At 44.9% G+C, this 23,464-nt stretch overlaps 1 protein-coding gene across 22 annotated transcripts in view; it reads left to right on the top strand.

Annotated features, from left to right (window-relative positions):
• Positions 1 to 23,464, top strand: part of Eif4g3 (eukaryotic translation initiation factor 4 gamma 3) — a 212,377-nt gene that overhangs the window by 117,045 nt on the left and 71,868 nt on the right. For 19 of the 22 annotated variants that reach the window (XM_029540031.1, XM_021199480.2, XM_021199479.2 and 16 more), the window contains 2 exons: positions 9,724 to 9,832; positions 14,769 to 15,593. In XM_029540031.1, the coding sequence (XP_029395891.1) occupies positions 9,724 to 9,832; positions 14,769 to 15,593 (934 nt within the window). The remainder of the gene's footprint in view (positions 1 to 9,723; positions 9,833 to 14,768; positions 15,594 to 23,464) is intronic. The other 3 variants (XM_029540030.1, XM_029540032.1, XM_029540014.1) reach the window with 1 other exon arrangement.

Raw genomic sequence — 23,464 nt, forward strand, 5'->3', positions numbered from 1 at the left:
TGCATCCCAAAAATAGATTTTAAAAGCTACTGTTCATCTTATACCTTCCTCCCTCCTTTCTCGCCACTTTTAGGATCACGGTTAGAGTTAATAATAGCTAAAACTTGGTAAAGGGTCTTGTGGCACAGAGCACAGATCAGGGAAAAGTTGGAAACTGAATCATTGGCACATCTTGAATGTAAATCTTCTGTAGTTTAGGGAATTTGCAGAGCCACAGGGTAGCTGCCCCTTACAGAACAGCTACACACACACACACACACACACACACACCCCTCTGGGAACTAGAAATCTGCGACAAGTCATTTCATACTTTAACAACTAATTGCTTCGTGCTGGGTTGGCAGTACAGGTAATATTGTGTTACTAGTGTTCAATCAGGAAGGAGGTTTCTGCATGTATAATGTGGAGGCAGGACAAACAAGAAAATTTAACTTTTAAATCGTCATCTTGTCGTCCAACCAATTCGTCCAACTTGGCACTGGCGAGTTGGTTGCTCTCTTCTGGGAAGCATATTTTTGTGGTTTTTAATGATGATTGTAGTAAAATTGGGAGTTTTTAAATTAAGTCACATTATTGTTCTTGTTAGTATAGTAGTATTAGAACTAGCCCTTGAATGAAATGTTACTATTCAGTATGACGAGCCTTAGGGACTAAGCTGGCATGCATTCTTCGTGTTTAAATGCAATGTCATGGTGAACAGGGTCTGTTGCATGCTTAACTGTTTGGATTTAGAGTGAATTGTGAACTGGGTTTGGTGGTGCACACCTTTAGTCCTAGCACTTGGGAGGCAGAGGCCAGGGGGCAGGCAGGGCTGCGCAGAGAAACTCCGCTTCAAGCCCCCCCCTCCAAAAAAAAAAAAGCTGTTAGAGTGGTTTATCACTTTATCTGTTTTGGCAAAGTATCTTCAGATACAATTTAGATTCCCCACTTGTCTTAAGTCAGTCAGGAAACTCCACTGCCTTAAGACCAATTCTGAGCTTTCTTGCACTTCTATGTAGAAGCCAGTGAAGCCAGTGCTCAGTGTGCTTTAGGTTGGTTATAGAAACCATCATTCTCATTAGATTTTGTTTTCCTAGTTTTGTAGACTACAGTTAATCAAACTCTGAGTGAGTTAGCCTTTGCTTTAAGAGTGTAAGGCTTCACTTTACATGTGTTATGAAATACACTGAGCAGGAGTAAGGGACACCTGGGGGGCCTCCACCAGGGAATCCCTCTCAAATTCAACAGGCCTAGTATTAAAGGTTTATTGTGGGAAAGGAGAGGAGCAGGGACCTGGAAAGGGTGCAAAAGAAGATGGGGAGAGGTGAGAGGGACAGTTAAGAGCAGGAAGAGAGAAACAGGCTGGCCAGGAGCACTTGGGGTGTGTGTGTGGGGGGGGACAGAGACTGAGATGGAGGGGGGAGGTGAGGGACTGGGGTAGCAAGCAGTGCTCTTCCACACTGCTGCCCTTGGCTCTCATCAGGTGGCAGCATAGGTAGTACTGGGAGCGAGAGATGACAGCAGCTGTTGCTAGCTAGCTGTTGGATGGAACCTAGTAAATTGCCCCTAAGCCAATAGCCTGCCCTGTGGACACTGGAATCAGCTGTGGTGGTGGCATGTGCATAGTTCCTGTTCCCTACTACCTGCTTTAAGAATGCCAGGCCGTGAGAGTGGAGACTGTAACCATCCAGAAACTGATGCACATTGTTAGGAAGAACCAGCATCTTCGATCTGTCATTTATGTTAGGTCTAGAAAATTAGAATAACTTACTTGAACAAAGTAGCACATGCCCTATATCCTAGAGCTTGCAGAAGCAGGGAGAACAGAAGTTGTCATTTTCAGCTAACTATTGAGTTCAAGGCAGCCTGGGATACATGAGACCTGTCTTCACAAAAAAGTGCAAACGAAAATTAATCTAGCTTTATGTCTGTACATGCACAGATGATCAATCTCTGGAAGTAACAGAAAAGAGAAGTACAAGAGGTTAGGCCCTGACTCTGAGGCCTTTTCAGACCCTTCTCGCTGAATGTGCATGCATGTATACATTTACATGTACGCATTCGCATATGTTCTGTGCCTTTGGGCTTATGTAAACCATTTGCCACAGCATCTTCTTAACTCATCACACAGAAATCAGCTTCATGCTTTGCCACAGGTGTAATTCCCAAGGGACAGTTATATTCTACATTAGGACTGCCAGCATTCCATTGTTTGTATGTTAAACAGTTTAATTGACAGGCCATCAAATTGTTTCCTATTTGTTTCTAAGTGGAACAGTGCCATTCAGAATGATGTTTCTACCTATTTTGGGTTACAGAGTTTCCCTTGGACTAGATTGGGTTCTCTCCATCTCAGCAGTATCAGAGCATTCCCCTTGTTTATATTTTTTTTTTAAAAAAGATTTATTTATTTATTATATNTAAGTACACTGTAGCTGTCTTCAGACACTCCAGAAGAGGGCGTCAGATCTTGTTCAGGATGGTTATGAACCACCATGTGTTTGACTGGGATTTGAACTCCGGACCTTCGGAAGAGCAGTCAGGTGCTCTTACCCACTGAGCCATCTCACCAGCCCCCCCTAAGACCATTCTTACTGTCTTGAATACATCAGGAGCCCTTGGGAGTTCAGCAGTCAGGCCCTTCCTGGCTTTGCAGCTGTGTTGACCATTACACTTCTAGCAGTAAACCTCACACATAGGAACTGCAATAGTGATATACTTCTTCTCTTTATTAACTATTAAATAAATATTTAACTTTATTAATGATCCTTTCTGATACTTTGATGAAACTTTTAAATGTTCATATTCATAAATGCTTAGCATTTCTTATTTTGTGTTTGTTTTATTAATGGCAGAGTCTAGAACTCACTATTTACACTAGGCTGGCCTTCTGCCTCTGCCTCTATGCCTCTCAGTCTATCTTCTCAGTGATTTATGTGGCGGCTTTGCTTTATTACAGCCCTTTCCTGATCCAAGACAACACAGGTAGTTCATGTATCCTGGTCTCTACCCCATGCTTCCGCTGAGAAGTCCGCCTTTCCTTCATTGTCTCTCTATGGCTTTTGCTGGGCCCAGGTTAGGACATGATGGGTTGTACCGTTGTTCCATATGGTGTCAGCGGAACTTTGTCCTTAGTTTCCATAAAATGATATATTCCAGCATCTCAAGGTTAAAGACAGAACTCATGGGCCTTTTCTCCCTCCCTCACACATCCCAGATACCAAGTTTTCCTATCTTCTTCTCACCCTCCTGTCTCCACAGAGCTTCCTAGTATGTCGCAGACCTGTATTTAGGTAAAATTTACTCACGGCCCTCCTCACTTCTGCACACGGACTGCATTTACCTTACAAACTGTATCGTTCTGTTTTCTATGAGTCCTCCACAAGCAGTCAGAATTAATCTTTACTTTTAAAATTCTAAACATACATTTATTGTTTTGTATGTAGGAGTGGTTTTCCTGCATGTGTGTATTTGTCTGCTATGCCTGGCTTCTGCCTGTGGAGGCCAGAAGAAGGCATCAGATCCCCCGGGACTGAAGTTACAGCCTCATCAAGATCGCCCAGGCTTTTAACAGCTGAGCTCATTTCTAAAGCAGAACTCTGCTTTTGTTACGTTGCTGTACAGGCTGGTCACTCGCTTCAGAGTCTTCTGCTCAGAGACCCTGCGTGAACTTGCTTTCAGCCCGGAATCCTCTCCCTGCACTCTACTCGCCAAGGGGCTGCCATTCACATCCTCCCTCCTCAGTGCAGGCTCACTGTATCCCCCAGATGCAGCCTCTCACATATTAAGACCCCAATTGTGCTGCCTTCGAACGCATTTTAGCCCTCCAATATCACATTTTTAGCCAGATGCATCCAGTAAATTGTTTTTGTGCCTCTTGTCTTGGTATTTATTTCCTTTGACTAGATATTAGGTCCATTCTGTTCTGGAGAATTTGTCTAAATTCCAATAGATTCTCAGTGTTTTGTTCACAGTTCACACAGATAAAGAACTGACTGTGAGTCTGTCTGTCCCTCGGAAGAAGTATGTTTCCTTTCTTCCTCATTGCGTCTTTAAAATTCAATTATTTTGCTATTTGTCTTGGGTGTTTCTCAGTGAAGGCCATGCTTGTTTATGTTCTCTGGACCTATGCATATTAAATATATGAGGCATTTCATATGAGGATTCCTTATGTTATTTGCACATAACTGTTGGAAGCCTTTGCCTTCTTCTCACTGGTAGTAGGGTAGGCATGAGCTGTTAGTATTTCAAGTTTTGTTGCCCTGTCTTCTCTGTATTGTGAGTCTGCTCTCATATATAGGACTCATGTTCCCACCACCCACACAGTTTTCACAGATGAATGTATTGGGATTTTCTGGATTTCCCCTACTCCAGCTATTTCAAAATCTTCCAACATTATAGACTAGTCAAGACGTGGTTGGTGCTCCCTGAGCTACACTTGCTAAAGCCCTCTGCTGGAACACTGTTGAGTAGTCACCTTTCTGGACAGAAGCAGTGGCTGAATTGTGCAGAGAAGCATGAAGAACAGTTCTAGATTCCTGCTGCTTTGCCCACAGCCCAGTCGGGAGCTCAGGCCGTCCTCGAACTGTGCCGTCTCTGAAGTGCAGGGAGCCGCACTCGGCCACGCTGGCTACCTCCTCTGTCTAGCAAGGAGACACTCCGGTGCCTTGTGGTTGTTGTCTGTCTGCTACATTGTGAGACAAGCTCACAGTGCAGGCTGTGCTTGAATTTATGGCAGGCCTCCTGTCTCAGCCTCTTTTGAGTACTGGAATCCAGGCTGAGCCACAATCCCTGGGTTAACGTGTTTCGGGAGGAGTGAAGTCCTCTTGTATTTGGGAAGAATCTGTTCTGTGCCTCCAAGTCCTCAGTAAGAGTGATCCTCTTAACCAGAATTTAGAAAGTGATTCCCTGTGTTTTCTTGGAATCTCCTCTTCTGCTCTAATTTAGTTTCCCCTTTTACTGTGTTTGAGTCTGTGGGTCTCTGTGTGCGATTCCCCTAGCAGTGAGGACCTGCATCTTACCAAGGTTTAACAGGATGGAACTTAGCATTGGCACACACTGTAAACTGTTGAAGCATTGAGGAAAGATTGCTGACTTAGTCCTAATCTGTTGTGATTAGCTGGCATCTTTATGGTTTTCTATTGTCATTTCCAGCACTCTTTGGGGAAAATTTTTCATTCCTACCTACTTGAGGTAAGGAGTTTGGGATTCTGCAAGTGTGTCAGTATATTTATTTCTGCTGGAAGTCATTTTCTTTGTGTGTTTCCAGATGTTCCTATTGTAGTCTGTATTTAATGTAATTTTTATGACACATTAAGTGAACCAGTTCATGACATTCATGGTTTGGGAACACAGGTTACACCCCTGTTGGGCTCATGGTGGTTGAATTGATTATGTCAGATTAAGACTAATAAAGAATGAGATTAAAGTATTTCTATGTCAGTATTGTCATTTTCTTAATATTATATGGTATGAAGTGTTCAAGGTGACAGTAGTACAGACCCTTTAGTTCTTGCTTCCACAGCTGCGCCAGGGGCAGCATTTCCTCCTAATTTACCCAGTAGGTATCAGGGCCTTAAATTCCTGCTCACTCATGGCACACTCAGCTGTGTGCTCTGTATATGTGTATTCATGCCAGTGTACATGTGTGCAGCTAAATGTGAATTTGTACGTTTGTGCAAGTGGCCATCATGTGTGTGGAGGTCTGAAGACAGTGTTGCATGTTTTTTCATGTTCAGTTATTTTTGTTTTCTTTTTAGTAAATTTTTTCATATATTTTAATCATACTCTTTCCCATTTCTTACCCCAGCTCCCTCCACCAACTTCATTCATGCTTAAGTTTGCATGCACTTGTCTTGTCTGTCTGTCTGTCTGTCTGTCTGTCTGTCTCTCTCTCTCTCTCTCACACACACACACACACATGCTTGCACACACACTCAACAATAAGACAAAAAAAAAAAAAGTTGAAACAAGAAGCTCCATGTTTGGTTTCAGACCTGGGTCAAGACACTGAGGTGCATATTTTACACATCAATGCAGGCCTAGCCTCCACGTTCTCCCAGCATCCCTCAGTTCCTACCTGGCATACCCTGCATGCAACCCTGAATTTACCAGGGCAGAGGTTGGGCTGCCCTTTTCCCAGAGATCCCTCCCTATGTAATCCTGACATCATCATCATCATCATCATCATCATTTTATGATTTATTTATTTATTTATCTTATTTATTGTAGCTGTCTTTAGATACACCAGAAAAGGGCATCAGATCCTATTCCAGATCATTGTGAGCCACTATGTGGTTGCTGGGAATTGAACTCAGAACCTCTGGAAGAGCAGTCAGTGCTCTTAACCATTGAGCCATCTCTCCAGCCCCCCCCCCTACATTTTTTATTTAAAGATTTAAATATGAAAGAACACTGTAACTGTCTTCAGACAACCCAGAAGAGGGCATCAGATCTCATTGTGATCTACCATGTGGTTGCTGGGATTTGAACTCAGGACCTTCAGAAGAACAGTCAGTGTTCTTAACCACCAAGCCATCTCTCCAGGCCCCCCCTCCCCCTGACATTTTTAAGAACTATTTATTTATTTATTTTATGTATGTGAGTGATGTAGCTGTCTTCAGACATACTAGAAGAGGACATCAGGTCCCATTATAGGTGGTTGTGAGCCACCATGTGGTTGCTGGGAATTGAACTCAGGACCTCTGGAAGAACAGTCAGTGAGTGCTCTTAACCTCTGCGCCATCTCTCTAGCTCTTATCACTATATTTTGGTCTCTCTTTTCTTTGTAGGTGAGTTCTTTCTCTTCCTTCCCCTCATCCTGTCCCGTCCCCCCTCCCCCCAATCCCTCCAAGGCCTCTATCCTTGGGGCCAGTGAACTTGCCCAAGGGCACCTTCCCAGTAAACCTGCCTTTAATCTAATGTAATCTGATTTAATTTGGCTGTTTTCACTGGCAGTGGAGAACTTACCCATCACCCTTCCCCCCACCCTCACCCTCACCCCACCCCCACCAAAGATGGGGTTCATATGTGTCTATTCCTGAGCAGCTTCCACATAGATGCTGAGCTCTGTGGGAAGGGGTTTGATGAAGACATCCCATTTAGGGTTGAGTGTCTGGAGTCTCTCTCTCTCTGCACTTCGTCCAGCTCTGGGACTTTGTTTCCTCTCCTGTCTATTGCAAGAGGAAGCGCCTCTGAGGAGGGAGGGCTGAGCCAAGCACTGGTCTGTGGCTATAGCTCTTTGTTTTTAGGAGGGAGTCCTTCTGTTGCAGAGCCATAGCAGCACGTGCTCCCTCAGGGCCTATGCGCATCTAGGTTCATCTAGGTTCAAGTTCTTGGCGACTTTAGTAGTTTCAGGTATGGCTCTGTCTCATAGAATGGACCTTAAATCCAATAAGAAAGTGATTGATTATTCAAATTATCACACTATCTACCTTTTTCTTTGAAACATGGTTTCAGTGAACCTGAATTTCATGGATTACGTAAGGCTGGCTGGCCAGTGATCTACCAGTGTGCACTCTGTCCCCACACTGAGAGCATGGCAATGCCCTCCGGTGCTTTTTCATGGGCTTTGGGGTCCTGATGTGGACAGGGTAGCTTCCTGCACCTCCCCTCCCCCATCTCTTTAATCTCTCAATGAACCAGTCAGCTAGGCTGGCTGACCAAGGACTAATGAGATCTACCTGTCTTTTGCCTCCCTCACCTGGCCATGGAGTTACAGGTGAATGCTCCCACATCTGGCTTTTCCACAAGTGCTCACGTCTTTATGTTTGTGTGACACACAGCTTTACTAAGTGACACATTTCTCTAACCTCCCTTCCTGAGGACTCTGCTTTCTGGGGCTGTTAATTCTTAATGTCTGTAGGGCTCGTGATTGGACTGCTCCCCTGCAATGCTGGAGACTCGCACCAGGTTCCCAGCCACAGCCAGCCTGAGACTTGTAGACCGGTTGAGGGCACGTCTTCAAAGCTAGCTGGGCACTGCAGAAAGCTTGTATCAAACAAGTGAATAGTAGTTATTTCTTTGATATGGTTTTAAGGCATCTTCCATGGACATCTGGTATTTAGAGATTTATGGGTCTATCTAAGTAGCGCTTACCACCCTAAGTAGTTTATGTGATCCTTGCTAACCCAGGTAAGAAGAAGAAGGTTCCTCGCCTGACCTTCTGAAAGCTGTAGTCTGTGGTATTTTCTTTAATAAACAAAGCATACAAAGTTTTCTTCTATGTATAAGTTAACAATTTATTAAAACACTAATTAACTTGGATTCTTTCCTTTTCCTCTTTATCTCTCTTTGGCCCATAGAATTGAACAGAATCAACATTTTAAATTTTGACTATGAGGCCTTCCTAATTTCCTATTTAATATGTGTTTCCCATGAAAATAAGGACTCAGGATAATTATGGCAGTTGCCATTTCTTTCTCTGGTTCAAAATAAAATTAGCCACTTTATCTTTACTCTGATCTTAGTAGCCATTATTGAGAAGTAATTGTGTAGTGTGAGCAGTTTGATGGTCTAATACATTTGCAAAGTTGTGGCATTATTTCCTTTCTCATGATATTTTACCCTCTGCACATACAGCTGTGTATAAATTACATCTTACACACCCTAGAAAGCAGTGTTATTTATTATCTATTATAAATGATCTTTCACCTTTATAGTTCTTTTTGCTGTCCTGGAACTCAGTCTGTAGACCAGGTTGGCTTCAAACTCCGAGATCCACCTGCCTCTCTCATCCTAGTACTGGGATTAAAGTACACCTAACTAGTTATACTTCAAGAAGTTTGACATGTAACTGAAAGTATTTTTTGCTAGCCCTCCCCTTTAAGTGGCCCCTATCTTAATGATCCTGCACTGCTCCCTCCCTGCCTGTAGTAGGAAAGGCTTCTATGGCAATTTCTGTAGAATTCAAAATAGGACACCAAAATGGGCCTTCGCCCTCGGGAGACACTGCTTTCTTCTGTGGCTTTTGTGTAACTGTGAGTCCAGGTGTACCTGCCTGGAACGCCTATCCTTCCTTGTATTGCTGTTTGCTCTACGTTGCACAATGGCTCTAGTTTCCTCAGCCTGCTTACTCCGGGTTTAGCAGGCATTTTTTAGTTCCAGAGGATGGCCAAGTATAAAATGGGCGTTTCTCCTGTCGTGAGAAGCCAGAGCTTGGACTTGCTTTTCAGATTCCTCAAAGTTTCCACAGCACTGGCTCCATAGTGAAGGTGGCAGGGACCTCCGCTACTTTGCATGTTGGAGTCCATCTCAGAGCTTAGTGACTGTGGCAGCCACCAGGGCCTCTCCACACGTTTGGTTCAGTCAGTCACTGGATGGCAAACTCTTATAAGCTTGGTCTGCCCTCTTTGGACAGATGAAGTGCTTTGCTCAGGATTTTACAAGGAGAGCTGACAGAACTTTTAGCCAGTATGGGAGGATGTTAAATCCTGTCCCACTGTGGCAGCCATGACTGCTGTAATTGAGCTGGAGCCAGGAAGGGTCACTGGAGTGGATGTGCGGGTGCTTGTGCTGTCTTCTTGGCTGTGGTTAATAGTAATCATCTCTTCTCCTCCCTCCCCTGCTGCCTCTGTCCTCCTCTCCCCTGTTTTTATTCAATTGCCCTGTATACACCCCACCCCACTTTTCTTTTAATTTTGTGACCTCTCGTCCCCTCTGCCTCCCCTCCTTGCTTGGCTCCCATGTTGCTAGTTTTTATGTTCGCGTGCTCATTATCACCCTTTTTTGTACTTCAAATCCCAGCAGCTGCCCAGCCAGGTCCCTGAGCACAGCCCTGTGGTATATGGGACTGTGGAGAGCGCTCATCTTGCTGCCAGCACCCCTGTCACTGCAGCTAGCGACCAGAAGCAAGGTTTGTGTATGATCGTTTCCTCCCTCTATCTTTAGTCTCTTGTATAATGACATTGCTCACGGTGTCCCATCAGACACCCGAGGGTTACTCCGACTGCTCTGTAGGGAATCTGAGATAGAAAGTGAGCTTGTTGGAAGGGAGGGAAAGGGTCACACTGCACCTGCCTTGCTGCTGCTGTCTATGTGTGAGGAAACACTCAGCTTGAGGAGAGTAATCAAAGCATATCTCTCTATGTATTGATACACAAGGGCAGCACAGGTGTGTATTCACCATTCCATGGGGTAGTTGCTATTTCTCAGAGAAGATAACATGTTTCCTGTAAGCCTGAGGCACCAGACCCCACTAGAGAACAAGGAGTTGGAGAGAGCTCTGGAAGCACACAGAGGCCCTGGCTGGGATGTCCTGCTGGGACCCCACCTGGGCCTTGCAGTTTCTTCCACCAGGGCCAGGGGTCTTGGAAGGCTCTCCCACCCACGTGTAAATGACAGCTGTTCCTCCACCATTGCTGATGCAGGAACAGTGTCCAGGCTTCTGCTACTGAGCAGGCCACAAGCTGCCAGGCGCTTATCGAAAGCAAATACAATGCCTTTTGGAGGAAAAACACTGACCCTTAAAAGTGAGACATGGTCTTTCCTTTCCTGACTGATGGATTTCGCTTTGCCCTTCTGGAATTGTGGCCAGTGCTCAGTAGGAAAAGGGAGCAGGAACAGGTGGCTGTGCTCTTCTGCTTCTGGCTTCACTCTCCAGAGGACAGACACCATTGTGTGCTCTTTGAGGCCTCCATTCATCAGGCCTACTACAGCTATCTTTTGGGGGTGTTTGTTGAAGTTGGGGTTTTTTATGGCTATTGTTGTTGTTATTTTGTATTTCAAGAATAGATGTCTCTGTGCAGCCCTGGCTATCCTAGAACTTTTTAAATGTAATGCTAATACTGGGAATGGTCCTTAAAATATAAGTATTTGATCAGATGTTCTTAATTTTAGCATGATTCCTTTTTTATGTTTTTTTTTCCCCAAAGGGTTTTGTTTCACACAAATTATGTTCAAGCTTTTTGAAAAGCTTGTTTGTTGGATGGTGGTTTTGTTTAAACAAAGTCTCATACTGTAGCTTAGGCTGGCCTGGACCTTGTTATGTAGCGTGAGCTGGCCACTAATTCTTCAGCCTCCTGAGAGCTGAGATTACTGATAGGAACCTCCACACCTACTGATTTCAGCTTTCACACAAGGTGAAAAGATACTGTGAAATACAAGACCCTCCCTCCCCATTGAGTATTGACAGTAGCATTAAACCTTTATAAGATAATTTTAAACAAAAAAGATAAAAAAACCTTAGCTGGCTTTTTGTTTTGTTTTGTTTTTGTTTTTGTTTTTGTTTTTCGAGACAGGGTTTCTCTGTGTAGCTCTGGCTGTCCTGGAACTCACTCTGTAGACCAGGCTGGCCTNGAACTCAGAAATCCGCCTGCCTCTGCCTCCCCAGTGCTGGGACTAAAGGCGTGTGCCACCATGCCCGGCTGATTAAGCACTTTCAAAAAAAAAAGTTTGAAACAGGATCGGGTTTTGAGGCTCAAGTTCTTTGGGAACTCAATATATACCCAGAACTGAGCTCAGATTTGTAACCCTCCTGCCTTTAGTATTGTAGCAGTGTTATGCCTGGCAGTAACACATTTGAAGCAAATATTCTTGTATGATTTTACTCATAGTGATGAATAATCTTTAGTAGATTTTCCTTAAAATTTTAGTGCACTTTTGTACAGATGTAATCCAGCTGGGCATACTGAGTGTATCTGCACAACTCTGTTGAATACATCTTGTTTGCATCGTAATAAAAACGGCCATAACATGCTAGGCAGTAAGGCTCAGACCTGCCTGACAGTGTCATTTGAAGTTGTTTTAGGAAGAAGAATGCTCAAATTTTAAAAATATGAAATATTTCTATTTTGACACTTTTAGGTCTGTATATATTTTCAGGAAGGAAAAATGGAAAATTCTATAATCCCCTTAGCTGTGTTCATGTCTTATAAGAAATTTGAATTAACAAAAAAATTGATCAGGCTGCCATGCAGGTGTGGGTGGATTGGCAAATGTTTTAGACTGTCTTGAGAGTACTTTTAAGTACGTTTGAGAGCGCCAGTGGGCAACCCTTTGTGACTGAAGTAGTCACCACATCGAGGATTTTCTTGGGGATTTTCATAGATTGCCAATATGTGAAGTGATTTTCAGACGAGGTGGGCTTTTGTGTGGGGTTTGAAGTGTGGTCTCCTGAAGCCCTGGTTGGCCTCTAGCCCCATATGTCACTGAGGATGACTTTGAACTCATGATTTTCTGCTATATCTCCTGGGTTCTTAAATTAGAGATGTGTACCACCTCTCCCAACTCATGTGGCGTTGAGGATGGAATCCTGGGTATCACTCCTGCTAGGCAAGTTTCCCACCCCCTAATGCACCCCAGCCTCGGGCTCCTGCAGCTGTGTGCTGCTAGTGGTTGTAACGCAAATGCTGCTAGAAAGGGCTCTTGTGGTAGGAGTTTTTATTCTGTTCTTTTTTGATTATGCATTTTTCTTTATGCTTGCTTTTCAGACATTAAATTCCCTTTAGGGTAAAGAAGTGTAGAGAAATGCACTTACTTAAAAGACTTGTAAGCTGGGTGTGGTTGCGCACACCTCCGGACAGATTCTGACCTTGTCTACATACAGAGTTCTAGGCCTGGGGCTGCTTAGGGAGACTGCACTGTTATTGTCCCCCAGAGAGTAGTCTGTCACTGCTGAGGTCTTAACTGGTAACCAAATTTCCTTCCTGCTGGCCCGCTCACCCCTGAGTAGAGAAATGTGGGGTTTGAAGTCACTCTTGAGCCATTTGCTAGTTCGATTGTTTCTGGACCAGAACTGATCTCTAAGCCTCAGTTTGCTCTTTTGTAAAACATGAACACAGTAAGTAGTCTATCCTGGTGGAGGGGTAAGAAGTGAAGGGGACAATCCGGCTCGGCCGCTAGCCCACCTTGTGCTAGGTTCTTAGTACATGCCAGCTGTCATTATTAATCTGCTTTCTCAAAACCCATCACATGAGGAGATGTGTGCACCCTTTTCATTTGTTTAGTGTTGTATGAAGACAGTGTCACAGTGTTTATAAAAGAGAACTATGAAATGTTCACCTCTGACAGCAGGGAGCGCTAAGGCTTTTCTGTTCCTTGAGAGAGACTTGAGCCAGTGCAGCACATTGCTTCCAGGGTCCAGGGTGCTGGGAGAGACGGACACAGCATTCCCTATAGTCATCAGTCTTCATATTTTTGAGAGAAGTTTGCTCTGCATTCAGAGATGGCATCTGTTGTTACTCTGCCCTGAGCCAGCTGGAGTTCTCTTGGCATTCAGGGCAGGATTGCCCCTCAGATAGAGGATGCTGCCATTCTCGGCCTCTTCCTAGTAAAGCGCCATGGTGTCTGCTTGATGGTCATGAAACAGTCACAAGCACTGTCTAGGCCACTGGTTGGTCATTCTTATAATAGTGATAATCCATTATAGAACCTGGATCAGCAAAATGAAAGAAAAATCATGTGTCTCCATCACCTGGGCATGTTGAAGTAACTAAACTCTCCAGACTGAGGAGCTTCTCCTAGGAGTAACTTGAAGTTAACAAGTGGGACCAGGAGCTGTGTGTGGCCTGGGCAACAGCCCTAAAAGATGGGAGTTTCTCAGAGCTATATAATAAATGTTCGCTAAACAAGATCAACAAAGAACACGCGTGTATAATGAACACGTATGGTTCCCATGTATTTTTTTTTCTGCCCTGCCAACTTAACCTGAGAAGTTTGGAGTTGAGCATTTACTGTTCTTCAGGTAATGAGAAAGGGCAGTCTTGTAGTCTTAGCTCCTGTCCCAGCACTTAGAGTGAATTCTGAAGCTGGGAAGAGCTCACCTTAGCATGGTGATACACTCTGCTTTGCTCTGCCCTGCATGGCCGTGTTCTCGATCATTCACAGACTTTACATTGCTGGAGTCATTTTAGTGGGTGCGGCTACATTGAGAGGAGAGTCTCTCAGTTTTAGAGAACTGGACATGTAAGGGAGCCCAAGCTGGGGACATCAGGAAACTCCCTCTCACAGTGATTCCCATGTCCTTTACCTGGAATCCAAGAACCCAGTTGATTATCACTCCTTCTTCTTTATGGTTATCATTGTCTACTTTTTCTCCATGCACAGATTATGTTTATATACAAACACATTATCTATATCTACACGCGCGCGCACACACACACATACATACATACATACATACATGTTACATACATACATACATACATACATACATGTTTCCCATGAGTTAAAGTCCAGTGGTTGCTTTAGTGGCTCCTTACCTTGGTTCCCTTTGAGGAAACCTATGACTTTGTTTCTACACCTTTTCAGAGAAATGAAAGTTAATTTTGAAACTATCTCTCATGCTAAAGTGCTTGGGGAGTTTATAGTAGTTTGGTTTCTGATTATTGGTCTTTGTACTGTTGTACCTGGATAGTAGTGTGCCCCTACTAGAGAAATAGTCGCAGGTAGGGAAGAGACGGAGGCTGTTTTCTCTTTAAAATGGTTTCGCTGAGTTGGATGTAGTGGGCCATGCCTATAATCCCGGCCTTCAGTAGGCTGAGGCATGAGCCCAGCGTGCATAGTAAGGTGAGTGGGGAAGATCTAATGTTAGTTTCTATGAGGTCTTCTCTTGTTCTCCTGATGTCACCATATGGCAAACTGTCTTACTCCTGAGCTAGTCTCATGTGTCAGTGTCCTGGAGACCAAGGCCTGGGAAGTGTAACTAGAGAACAAGGTCTTTGAAGTCACGTATTTTGGTCTCTTTTCCTGCCCATGCGTGTGGGTAAGTGGTGCACAGAATTGGCCTAAGGCAGTACTATGTGTTATGTGATTCAAACTTATTCTTAAAATACTTTCTTCTTTTCCCCCAGAAGAAAAGCCAAAACCTGATCCAGTGTTCCCGTCTCCTTCAACGGTCCTTAGGCTCGTGCTCAGTGGGGAGAAGAAAGAGCAAGCAGGCCTGCTGCCTGAGACTGCTGCGGGAGAGCCCACCCCAGAGCCTCCTCGGGCGACGTCACCCACCAGCCTTCCTCCACTTGCCCGGAGTTCACTTCCTTCCCCCATGTCCGCTGCCCTTAGCAGCCAGCCACTGTTCACTGCTGAGGACAAGTGTGAACTTCCTTCCTCCAAAGAAGAAGATGCACCTCCTGTACCCAGCCCCACGTCTTGCACAGCAGCCTCAGGCCCTTCACTAACAGACAACAGTGATATATGCAAGAAACCGTGTAGCATAGCACCTCATGATAGTCAGCTAATTTCTAGTACTATCCTAATTAATGAAATGAATGGAGTTGGTGAAAAATTACTAGCCAAGGAGAACACTGTGGGCATGCTGAGACAGGAAGTGCTGCCATTGACTCTCGAGTTGGAGATTCTGGAACATCCCCAGGAAGAATTGAAAGTGGAGTGTACCCCAACTCCCATTGCCCCGTCCATGCTGCCTGCCTTCTCCCCAGCTCCTCCGACTCCCCCCGCTTCTCCTCCCTGTCCTCCCGTTGTCCTGTCTGCCGCCATTGCTCATTCTCCTGCTGGTGCCACTGAGGCGCAGAGAGTCGCCGACGAGGGAGAAAGCCTGAGAACTTGCCTTAGCAAGGATGCAAAGGAGACGCAGGAGAAAGCAGAGGCAGAATCAGATGGGCAAACAGAGGAGACCGCGGATCCCCAGAGCTTACATTCAGGAAGGAGCCCTGCCCCAGGTAAGCTGCTCTGCCCGTAGTGCTCGCGTGCTTGCTGCCGGTGAGGAAGAGGCAGTGCTGGAGTTATTTTTGAATTGGCTACTTTCCTTGACTTCCAGAAACATCGAATGAATGCTGAAATTCCTAGTCTGATTTCTTCAGTGTGCTTGTTTTTTTAGTACAGCCTGCAAAAGAGTTACTCCATTGTCTAAAATACACTAAATGCCGCCAAGGTATATGTCTCTATGCATGTTGAGTTTGTTTTGTTACTTTTGTTTTTTAAACACATTTCCTCAGCCTTTTTCTCTGTTCCTTCGAAACTACAATGGAAATCAACATGATCTTTCACTCCCAGCCCTGACTTCTCAGGATTCTAAGCCAGCCAGCCATGTGTAACTGAGTCCTGGGTGGAGGACTGGTCAGGGAAATTGCAAGTAGAGCATCACAGTAGAGCCTCCTTTGGTTAGACACTTTAATGTCTCACTTTTTCTTTGAAATGTTTCATTTTAGGTTGGCAGTGATAGTGTACACCTGTAACTCCAGCACTCTGGAGATGGAGGCAGGAGGGCTCGGTCACCCTTGAATTTGAGACTGCTCTTTCTGCAAAGTGACGTCCAGCCTATCTGGGCTGTGTAGAAGACAGATCCCTGTCTTGGTTAGACTGAAAAGAAAGTTTTATTTTCCTTATAAGTTTTTATCTAGTCACTTTTATCTTGAAATTTTTGTAGTCTTCCTCAAGTCAGTTTTTTAGTAGTATCACCTTAAAAAAATTTAAGATTACCTTATGTGTTTGAGTGTTTGCTTCTGTGTATATGTGTATATGCTCACGCGCACATGCACGAGCATTTGTGATACCACATACATGCTTGTGGTGAGAAGACAAATCAGACCCCTGGGGCTAGAGTTACACATGGTTGTGAGCTGTCATGCGGGTGCTAGGAAATGAACCCTAGATCCTCTGCAAGAGCTGAGTCATCTCTCCAGCATGAAATTATTAAATTTTACTTCAGAGTTTCAACAGTTTTAACCCCCAAGTTTTCCTGGATCTTACTGGTCTGATTCTTGGGAGAGCGACCCAGAATAAGTAAACACTACCTTGTCCAAGCTGGCACAAGCCTTCCTCTGAACCTTGTCCGGTGCTGTGTAGGTTGTCTTTGGTACATGGAGCAGGTGAGTTGTTTACAAATGAGCCTTCTCCATGTGCTAGAGAGGTGTGTATTTCAGTATGCGTCATTTCCCAGGGCTAAAAACATCAGGTTGCCTCTTGTTTTTTTTCCTAATAGTTGAGCAGATAAACTTTATTTTTACTAAGTTTATCTTGGTAAATTGTGGACACTTCCTCAGAAATATCAGTGCCACAAGGAAGAACCTCACCAAGCTTCTAGTAGCTCAAGGCCCGCTTGGCTCTTCATGGGGCGCATCTGCTATGCTGTTTGTGGCCAGGCAAGTGTGGTCCATCTGACAGACCCTTTGGTAACACACCTTCTTCCAGACACTGTCAAATTGTCCCTATTCAATGCCCTGGTTTCTTTCTCTTGCACACTGAAGCCTTGAGTTCTGCTTCTAAGGTCTTGAAAATACACATTCTTCCCTAACTAGTGCAAGAAAATGCACAAACTCATTTCCTTCAGCATACATCTTTCGTTATTGTTTTCAAGACTTATTCTTGGTCATGAATAGGAATTGTGTCATTTCATGTCCATCAGTTGTGTGTGGTTAAAAGAAGCCGATGTGGTGGTACATGTTTGTAATCCCCAAAGTCAGGAGGCCGATACAAATAGGTAGCTACAAGTCAGAGCTCAGCCTAGGGTATGGAGCAATTTCTCAGTCAGCTAGGGCTACATAACAAGACCCTGCCTGCCTCAAAACAAAACAGAACCAAGAAATGGCGTGAGGGATCGATCGTCTCATAGAGACCGCAGTCTTTTGGGGATGTTTTACAGGAGTCTTGAGTGTGTATATTGGAGACATCTCAACTATATTCTATTCTAAGCTAATGTGGGGATCACTGTGTAGCTCAGGCTGGCCTCTAACTCAGAGATCTTCCTGGCTAGGATTGCAGAAGTGAATCTCCACACCTTTTAATGAATCTTTTCACTCATTGCCACTGCAGCTGTCAACTGAGTGTGCTACCGTGCAGTCGAGCTTGTCATGACATTACAGGTTCTCGGGAGTCTCCCCCTTCCTGTCTTTATCTCAGTGCTCAGTACTTACATTGTAGTCTCTATAAAGCCTTTTCTCAGGCATCACCCCTGCTATGGAGACAGATGTTGTGCCTTCTTTTCTTCATATAGTTTGTGTGTGCTAAGATGGACACTTCCAGTGGACAGCCTTGTAGCGTTCTAGTCTTGTATATTATCCACTGTCACTCCACCCCCTACTCTGAGCTTCCTGGGGTTTTCTGGATGGTTCTCTGACTTCCCACTCTCTTCAAACCTCTCAGATGTTAACCTACACAAATGGACATCGAGTCCAGAATCCTGTTAATTGTTCATGATGAAGAATCCTTGGTGAAAGGCCTTAGCTGGGTTCTGTCCATCTTACAGTTCGTAGGCCATCCTGCAGGGAAGTCAGGGCGGACATGAGGCGGCAGGGGCATGGACGAGAGAGCTGCCTACTGACTTCCTGCTGGCTTGCTCAGTATTTTTTTTTTCTTATGTATTTTTTTTTAAAGATTTATTTATTTATTATATGTAAGTACACTGTAGCTGTCTTCAGACACTCCACTTCAGAAGAGGGCGTCAGATCTTGTTACGGATGGTTATGAGCCACCATGTGGTTGCTGGGATTTGAACTCCGGACCTTCGGAAGAGTAATCGGGTGCTCTTACCCACTGAGCCATCTCACCAGCCCATTATGTATTCTTAAGACCAACTTGACCAAGAAAATGCCCCACAGGCTAGTCTGGTAGAAGCATTTTCACAGTTAAGGGTCCTTCTTCCCAAAGCCTAGCTTGTGTCAGGTTAACATAAAACTAGCCCGCATATAAAGTTAGACCTGTGGTTTCATGGTGTATGTGCTGTGTGATTAAATATAGCTTCTCATGTAGTTGACTAAACCCAAGCCATAAATTACGGAGAGAAGAAACAGATCTGTCTGTGCCGTGTGTTTCAGTAATTGAAATAGGATTCTTTTTATAACATGTATATCTTCCCAACGTGTGTCTGCTGAGCAGTGTCGGTAGTTGAGTAATACTATCTTTCCCTTAGAGTAAGGACCTCAATTTTACAAAACTGGGCCTGGAGAGATGGCTCAGTGGTTGAATTTGCGCCCTCTGGAAGAGCAGTCAGTGTCAACCACTGAGCCATCTCTCCAGCCCCTGAGCCAGCCTTTTCTTGAAGTAGCTGTTAAGGATTCCACTTAGCACCAACAAGCGGTGACATCAGTGAGTAGCATAGATGGACAGACAGCAGCAGTCCTCGTGCTCCTGCCATCTGGGAAAGAAGTACTGAGTGCAGCCCAGTTCCTGCCATTGTTGAGCCCTTGAGCTCCGCCCTACCCAACTCCCTCTTCAGCCTTTCTGTCTTACATGAATGTGTCTGTTCATGCTGCGTGTATTCAACATGCATTCCTAAAAGTGTGCTATCTCATATCTTAGGAACTGAGAACCTGGGTCCAGACTTTTTTTCTTAATGTGAATACATTGCTGACACACCAGAAGAGGGCATCAAATCCCATTACAGATGGTTGTGAGCCACCATGTGCTTGCTGGGAATTGAACTCGGGACCTCTGGAAGAGCAGTCAGTGTTATTTTTATTTTTGAAGCACTGTGGTGTTGACTTTTGTCAAGCCCTCACAACAGTCCTACCACCACATCGAAAATGGGACCTCACCTCGGCAGCCTCTTGCTCAGTTTGTGGAGGAACCAGCCTTTATACTCACCTCCAGGCCTGCTGCTTTGTTGTCTTATGGGTTTTGATTTTTTTGATAGGAGAGCTTTGTGCAGCCCTCCCCAGCTGTCTTGGAACTTGCTCTGTAGAACTCAGAGATCTGCCTTCCTCTGCCTCCTGAGTGCTGGGATTAAAGATGTGCACCATTATTGCCTGGTTCTTAAATGACATCTGTGTGTGATTCCTTCAAATAAGGAAATTCTATCAGCAAAAAAGGTGCAAGGCAGGGTAAGAGGTGAGTGGGGAGAGAGGGTGGGGTTGTGATGGAAATACTCTATAATAGATATTAATCCCAGCTTGTGCCAATAAAACATTTTCAGAGGCTCAGGCAGTTCAAAGCCTACATAGTGGGTTCCAGGACAGCCAGAGTTGCACAGTGAGACCCTGTCTCAAAATGACCCTCCCCCACCCCCACCCCAACCCCCAATCCCCCCAAAAAACTATCGGGAATAAAGTCAGATGGGATTTCGGAGCTGCCCTGTGTCAGCCCTGAGTGCCCAGCTCCCATTGATTCCCCGGCCACGTGTGTCTACTACTGAGCATACTGTGAAGGGATTCATGTGGCAGGCACCCCCACACAGTGCTGCCTAGGAACGTTACCCCATGTGACTTGACAGCAGCCACTGTTCCAGAATGGCTGTGTTTTCATTATCTTTAACGTTGACCTTGAACAGGATTTGAATGGACTGAAGAGTAAAAACTGTTCAGATTATTTCATGACTGAATCACATAGTCTTCAGTTTTATGAATGGGAAGAATTTAAGCATGCCTTACAAAGTTGTCGGTTTTCTTTTATTGTTTTTGTTTTTGTTTTGGCTGGGGGCAGGCACTGCGGTCTGAAGCTGGAGCGCCATACATGGTCCTTACCGTGGTGCCTGTTTACCACCCAGCTGCTTTGTTCTAACATATATTTCTGTCTGTGAGGAGAGGGGAGGAGAGAGGGGAGGAGAGATGGTGAATGAGAGACATCAGAGGACAGGTCTTCTCTCCTTCCAGTGTGGGTTCAGGCAATGAATTGAAATCTGCAGGCCTTCACAGCCACTGAGCCCTCAGGCCAAATGTTCCCTTTCTTAGCTTGAGAAACATTTGAGCAATACCATTGACAGTAAGTGGCACTCACGTTCTCTGCAGGTCTGATTGACAGAGGGTGGCCTTCCTGGCAGCCATGTCCTTTACCAGGTGTTGGGAGCAAACCTGAAGTGTCCTGTGCCAGCAGTCCTGTGATGTCCTGAATTATGCCTCCAGCCTCTGTATTTATTTTTAAATAAATTAGAATACCCTTTTGATGTCTCTTCTTAACCATAATTTAGGAACAGGAAAATAATCAGATTTTATACTATCACAAACCTCCAAGAATCCTGGTGGCCTAACTGGTGTTATTAGACCCACACTCATGTCTCTTTGTAGAGTATCTGGGATTAAATTAAATCGTGATCTGATCTCATTTGTTCTGGTGACTTTCATTTGCACTTCCCATATTGTGCATCTTCAGACCTTTGAATGCAGAAGTGACTGACGAGTCTTTCCTCTGAGGGTTTCCATAGAGACAGGTGTGTAACTCCTGGGATGGGCAAGGTGAAGAGCTGCGGGACTGGGAGCCCCACACTGGCCTGCCGAGATTGGGAAGGTCACCTTGAGTAAAGTCCGTCAGCCTGTAGGTTGTTGGCCCCAGGTGTGGACTCAGGAGTAGAAGGGGTGGCTTTCCATCTGGGTTTCTGAATCCACAGTGCCCATGTCACTCAGAGTTGCAAAGCATCGTAGAGGGCCGCTGACCGTGGGTGCTACCGTCTCTGGGTTACAAGCTGGGGCTGTAGGAATCCATGCATCTGTACCACGTTTTCTTTGAAGTAAACAGCGGTCAACATGATGCTAAGAGGAGCACTGACAGGCTTGTTAAATGCAAACCCGCCTGAGCAGCTGCCCGCAGAGCTGGGAGAGCATGCTCAGGGGTTCGCTGCAGGGACCTGCCTTCTCACCGAGGGCAGAAGTGCCCGATGGCTTGCTCTTCCCTGATGACATGCCGTGAGCCAACAGACACATTACTCACACTGTGCTCCTGTGTGGGTTCCATATCCCACCTTCTACCGATAAGAGATTGGGATGGAAATGGAGCTGGACTTCCGAGGAAGAAGCACAGGGACAGAGCAACGTTTCGAAGTGGGGACAGCAAGGCTTGGGTAGTTAAGCTCTGGCCTTTACCTTCAGAACTGTGCTCTGTTATTAGTGAACGTCCTAGCTCTAACACAGGGACAAAGTCTCAACCCTTCTGCCCTTAGATGAATTTTTGATCTTTCCTGGGATTTCAGTAAGCACCTGCTGTTGTCTAGGGTACTGTATTGAATTTGATCAATAAGATCAAACCCTTTCCCCTGTCCAAAAGGGCTTAAACTCACAGCACACTTAACCTTGCAGTTAAACTTTTGTATAGAATAGTAAGGACATAATGAAATGCGGGGACCATTTTTGGCACAATAGAGCAAAAATGGACCTGATGCTGACCCAAAAACAGAAGCTAAATTTTCAGCCATGTGCCTCAGCAGAAAATGAAGCAATGAAGCGTCTTGAAGAGGAGGCCTAAGTGCAGCAGCCTGATGGTTTCGCTGTCACGGAAGTCCTGAGTGCTTAGGACTTCGGGAGTCTTACACAAGAGTACAGTGAACTGAAATTGTTACGTAAAATAGTCCAGAATAAAGCGGAACTCAGTGCCTGACAGGAATGTAGGCCGAGAGTCAGTCTTCGGTATTATCCACCACAGATGGCCTGAGGATGGAGGTAAATGGACTTAAGCTTTTGATCAAATTCTTACTCCGTGGTGGTGTCTGTGCTGCCACATGACAGGCACTAGAGTGCTACGACAAGAGACACTCATCAACTAGCTATTCTACTCATGCTGCATTCAAGTGTGTGTAATGGCTGGAGCTGATCTGCTGTGGTGGCCTCGGCCAAACAGCTGTTCTCTGGGAACAGCTGAGCTTCTGTGAAGAAGGGCCGAGCTGGTCCTGCATGTCAGCTCTCAGAAAACTCAGTGTATCCTCCCTCCTGTTCTCTGACCAAGGACCAGTAGCCGCCTTTCTTTTTCTACTGTGGCTTTGGTCTGTATGGTCTTGGAGTTGAGTCTACAAACTTCTTATTCTAGGTCAAAATTACATTACTTCTTTTGGCCTCTTATATTTGCTTTATAAATAAATTGTCCTAAACAAATAAGTTTTTTTTATCACAGGAAAATTAGATTGTCCTCTTCATAAATTTGCTTTCTCTCTGTAATTGAGTGCATTAGGAGTTTCTTAAGGAGTAATGATTTTCCTACAAAACTTTAACTGCCCAATATATTGTTCACATTTTCAAGTTTCCTCAAGTATACGTCCCGTACATTTTCTTCACCGTGTCTATTCCAGAAACCAGATGGCCCAGAAGGCCTGATTGCAGGGACAGCGGGAAGGTGAGCTGTTAGGGTGGATGTTAAAATGGCAGTTGTGACAGACAGACGGCACAAGGCCTGGCACTGTAGATTCACAGATGCTGAAGCAGCACTCAGGGAACAAACAGGAGCCACGCCACAGGACACACGCTCTGTCATTGCATCCTTAAGTGCAGGTCAGGGCTTCACGGTCAAATGGAGGGAAAAGGAAACCTGAGTCCGACCACTGTGTTTCCGTCAGAACAGAGGAGAGTAAAAGAGAATCTGATGATTCTGCAGGAAGACCTGACCCTTGTAAATTCCTGATAAAGACTTGTGTGCTTAGAATTCTAATTCAGCTATCATTTAAAAACTATCTTAATTCAAAGAAAATAATTTAACAAAGGCTAGGGAAGTGGCACAGCAGGTAAAGGGACTTGCAGTATGAGCTGGTGACCTGAGCTGATCCCCAGAACCCACATAAAGGTGCTAAGAGAGAGCCACAAAACTGGCCATGACCCCTGCACGCATATTCTCTCTCTCTCTCTCTCTCTCTCTCTCTCTCTCTCTCTCTCTCTCTCTCTCTCTCTCTCACTCTCTCGCA

This window comes from Mus pahari, chromosome 6 (assembly GCF_900095145.1).
Source record: "Mus pahari chromosome 6, PAHARI_EIJ_v1.1, whole genome shotgun sequence".
In the NCBI taxonomy this organism is placed as follows: Eukaryota; Metazoa; Chordata; class Mammalia; order Rodentia; family Muridae; genus Mus; species Mus pahari.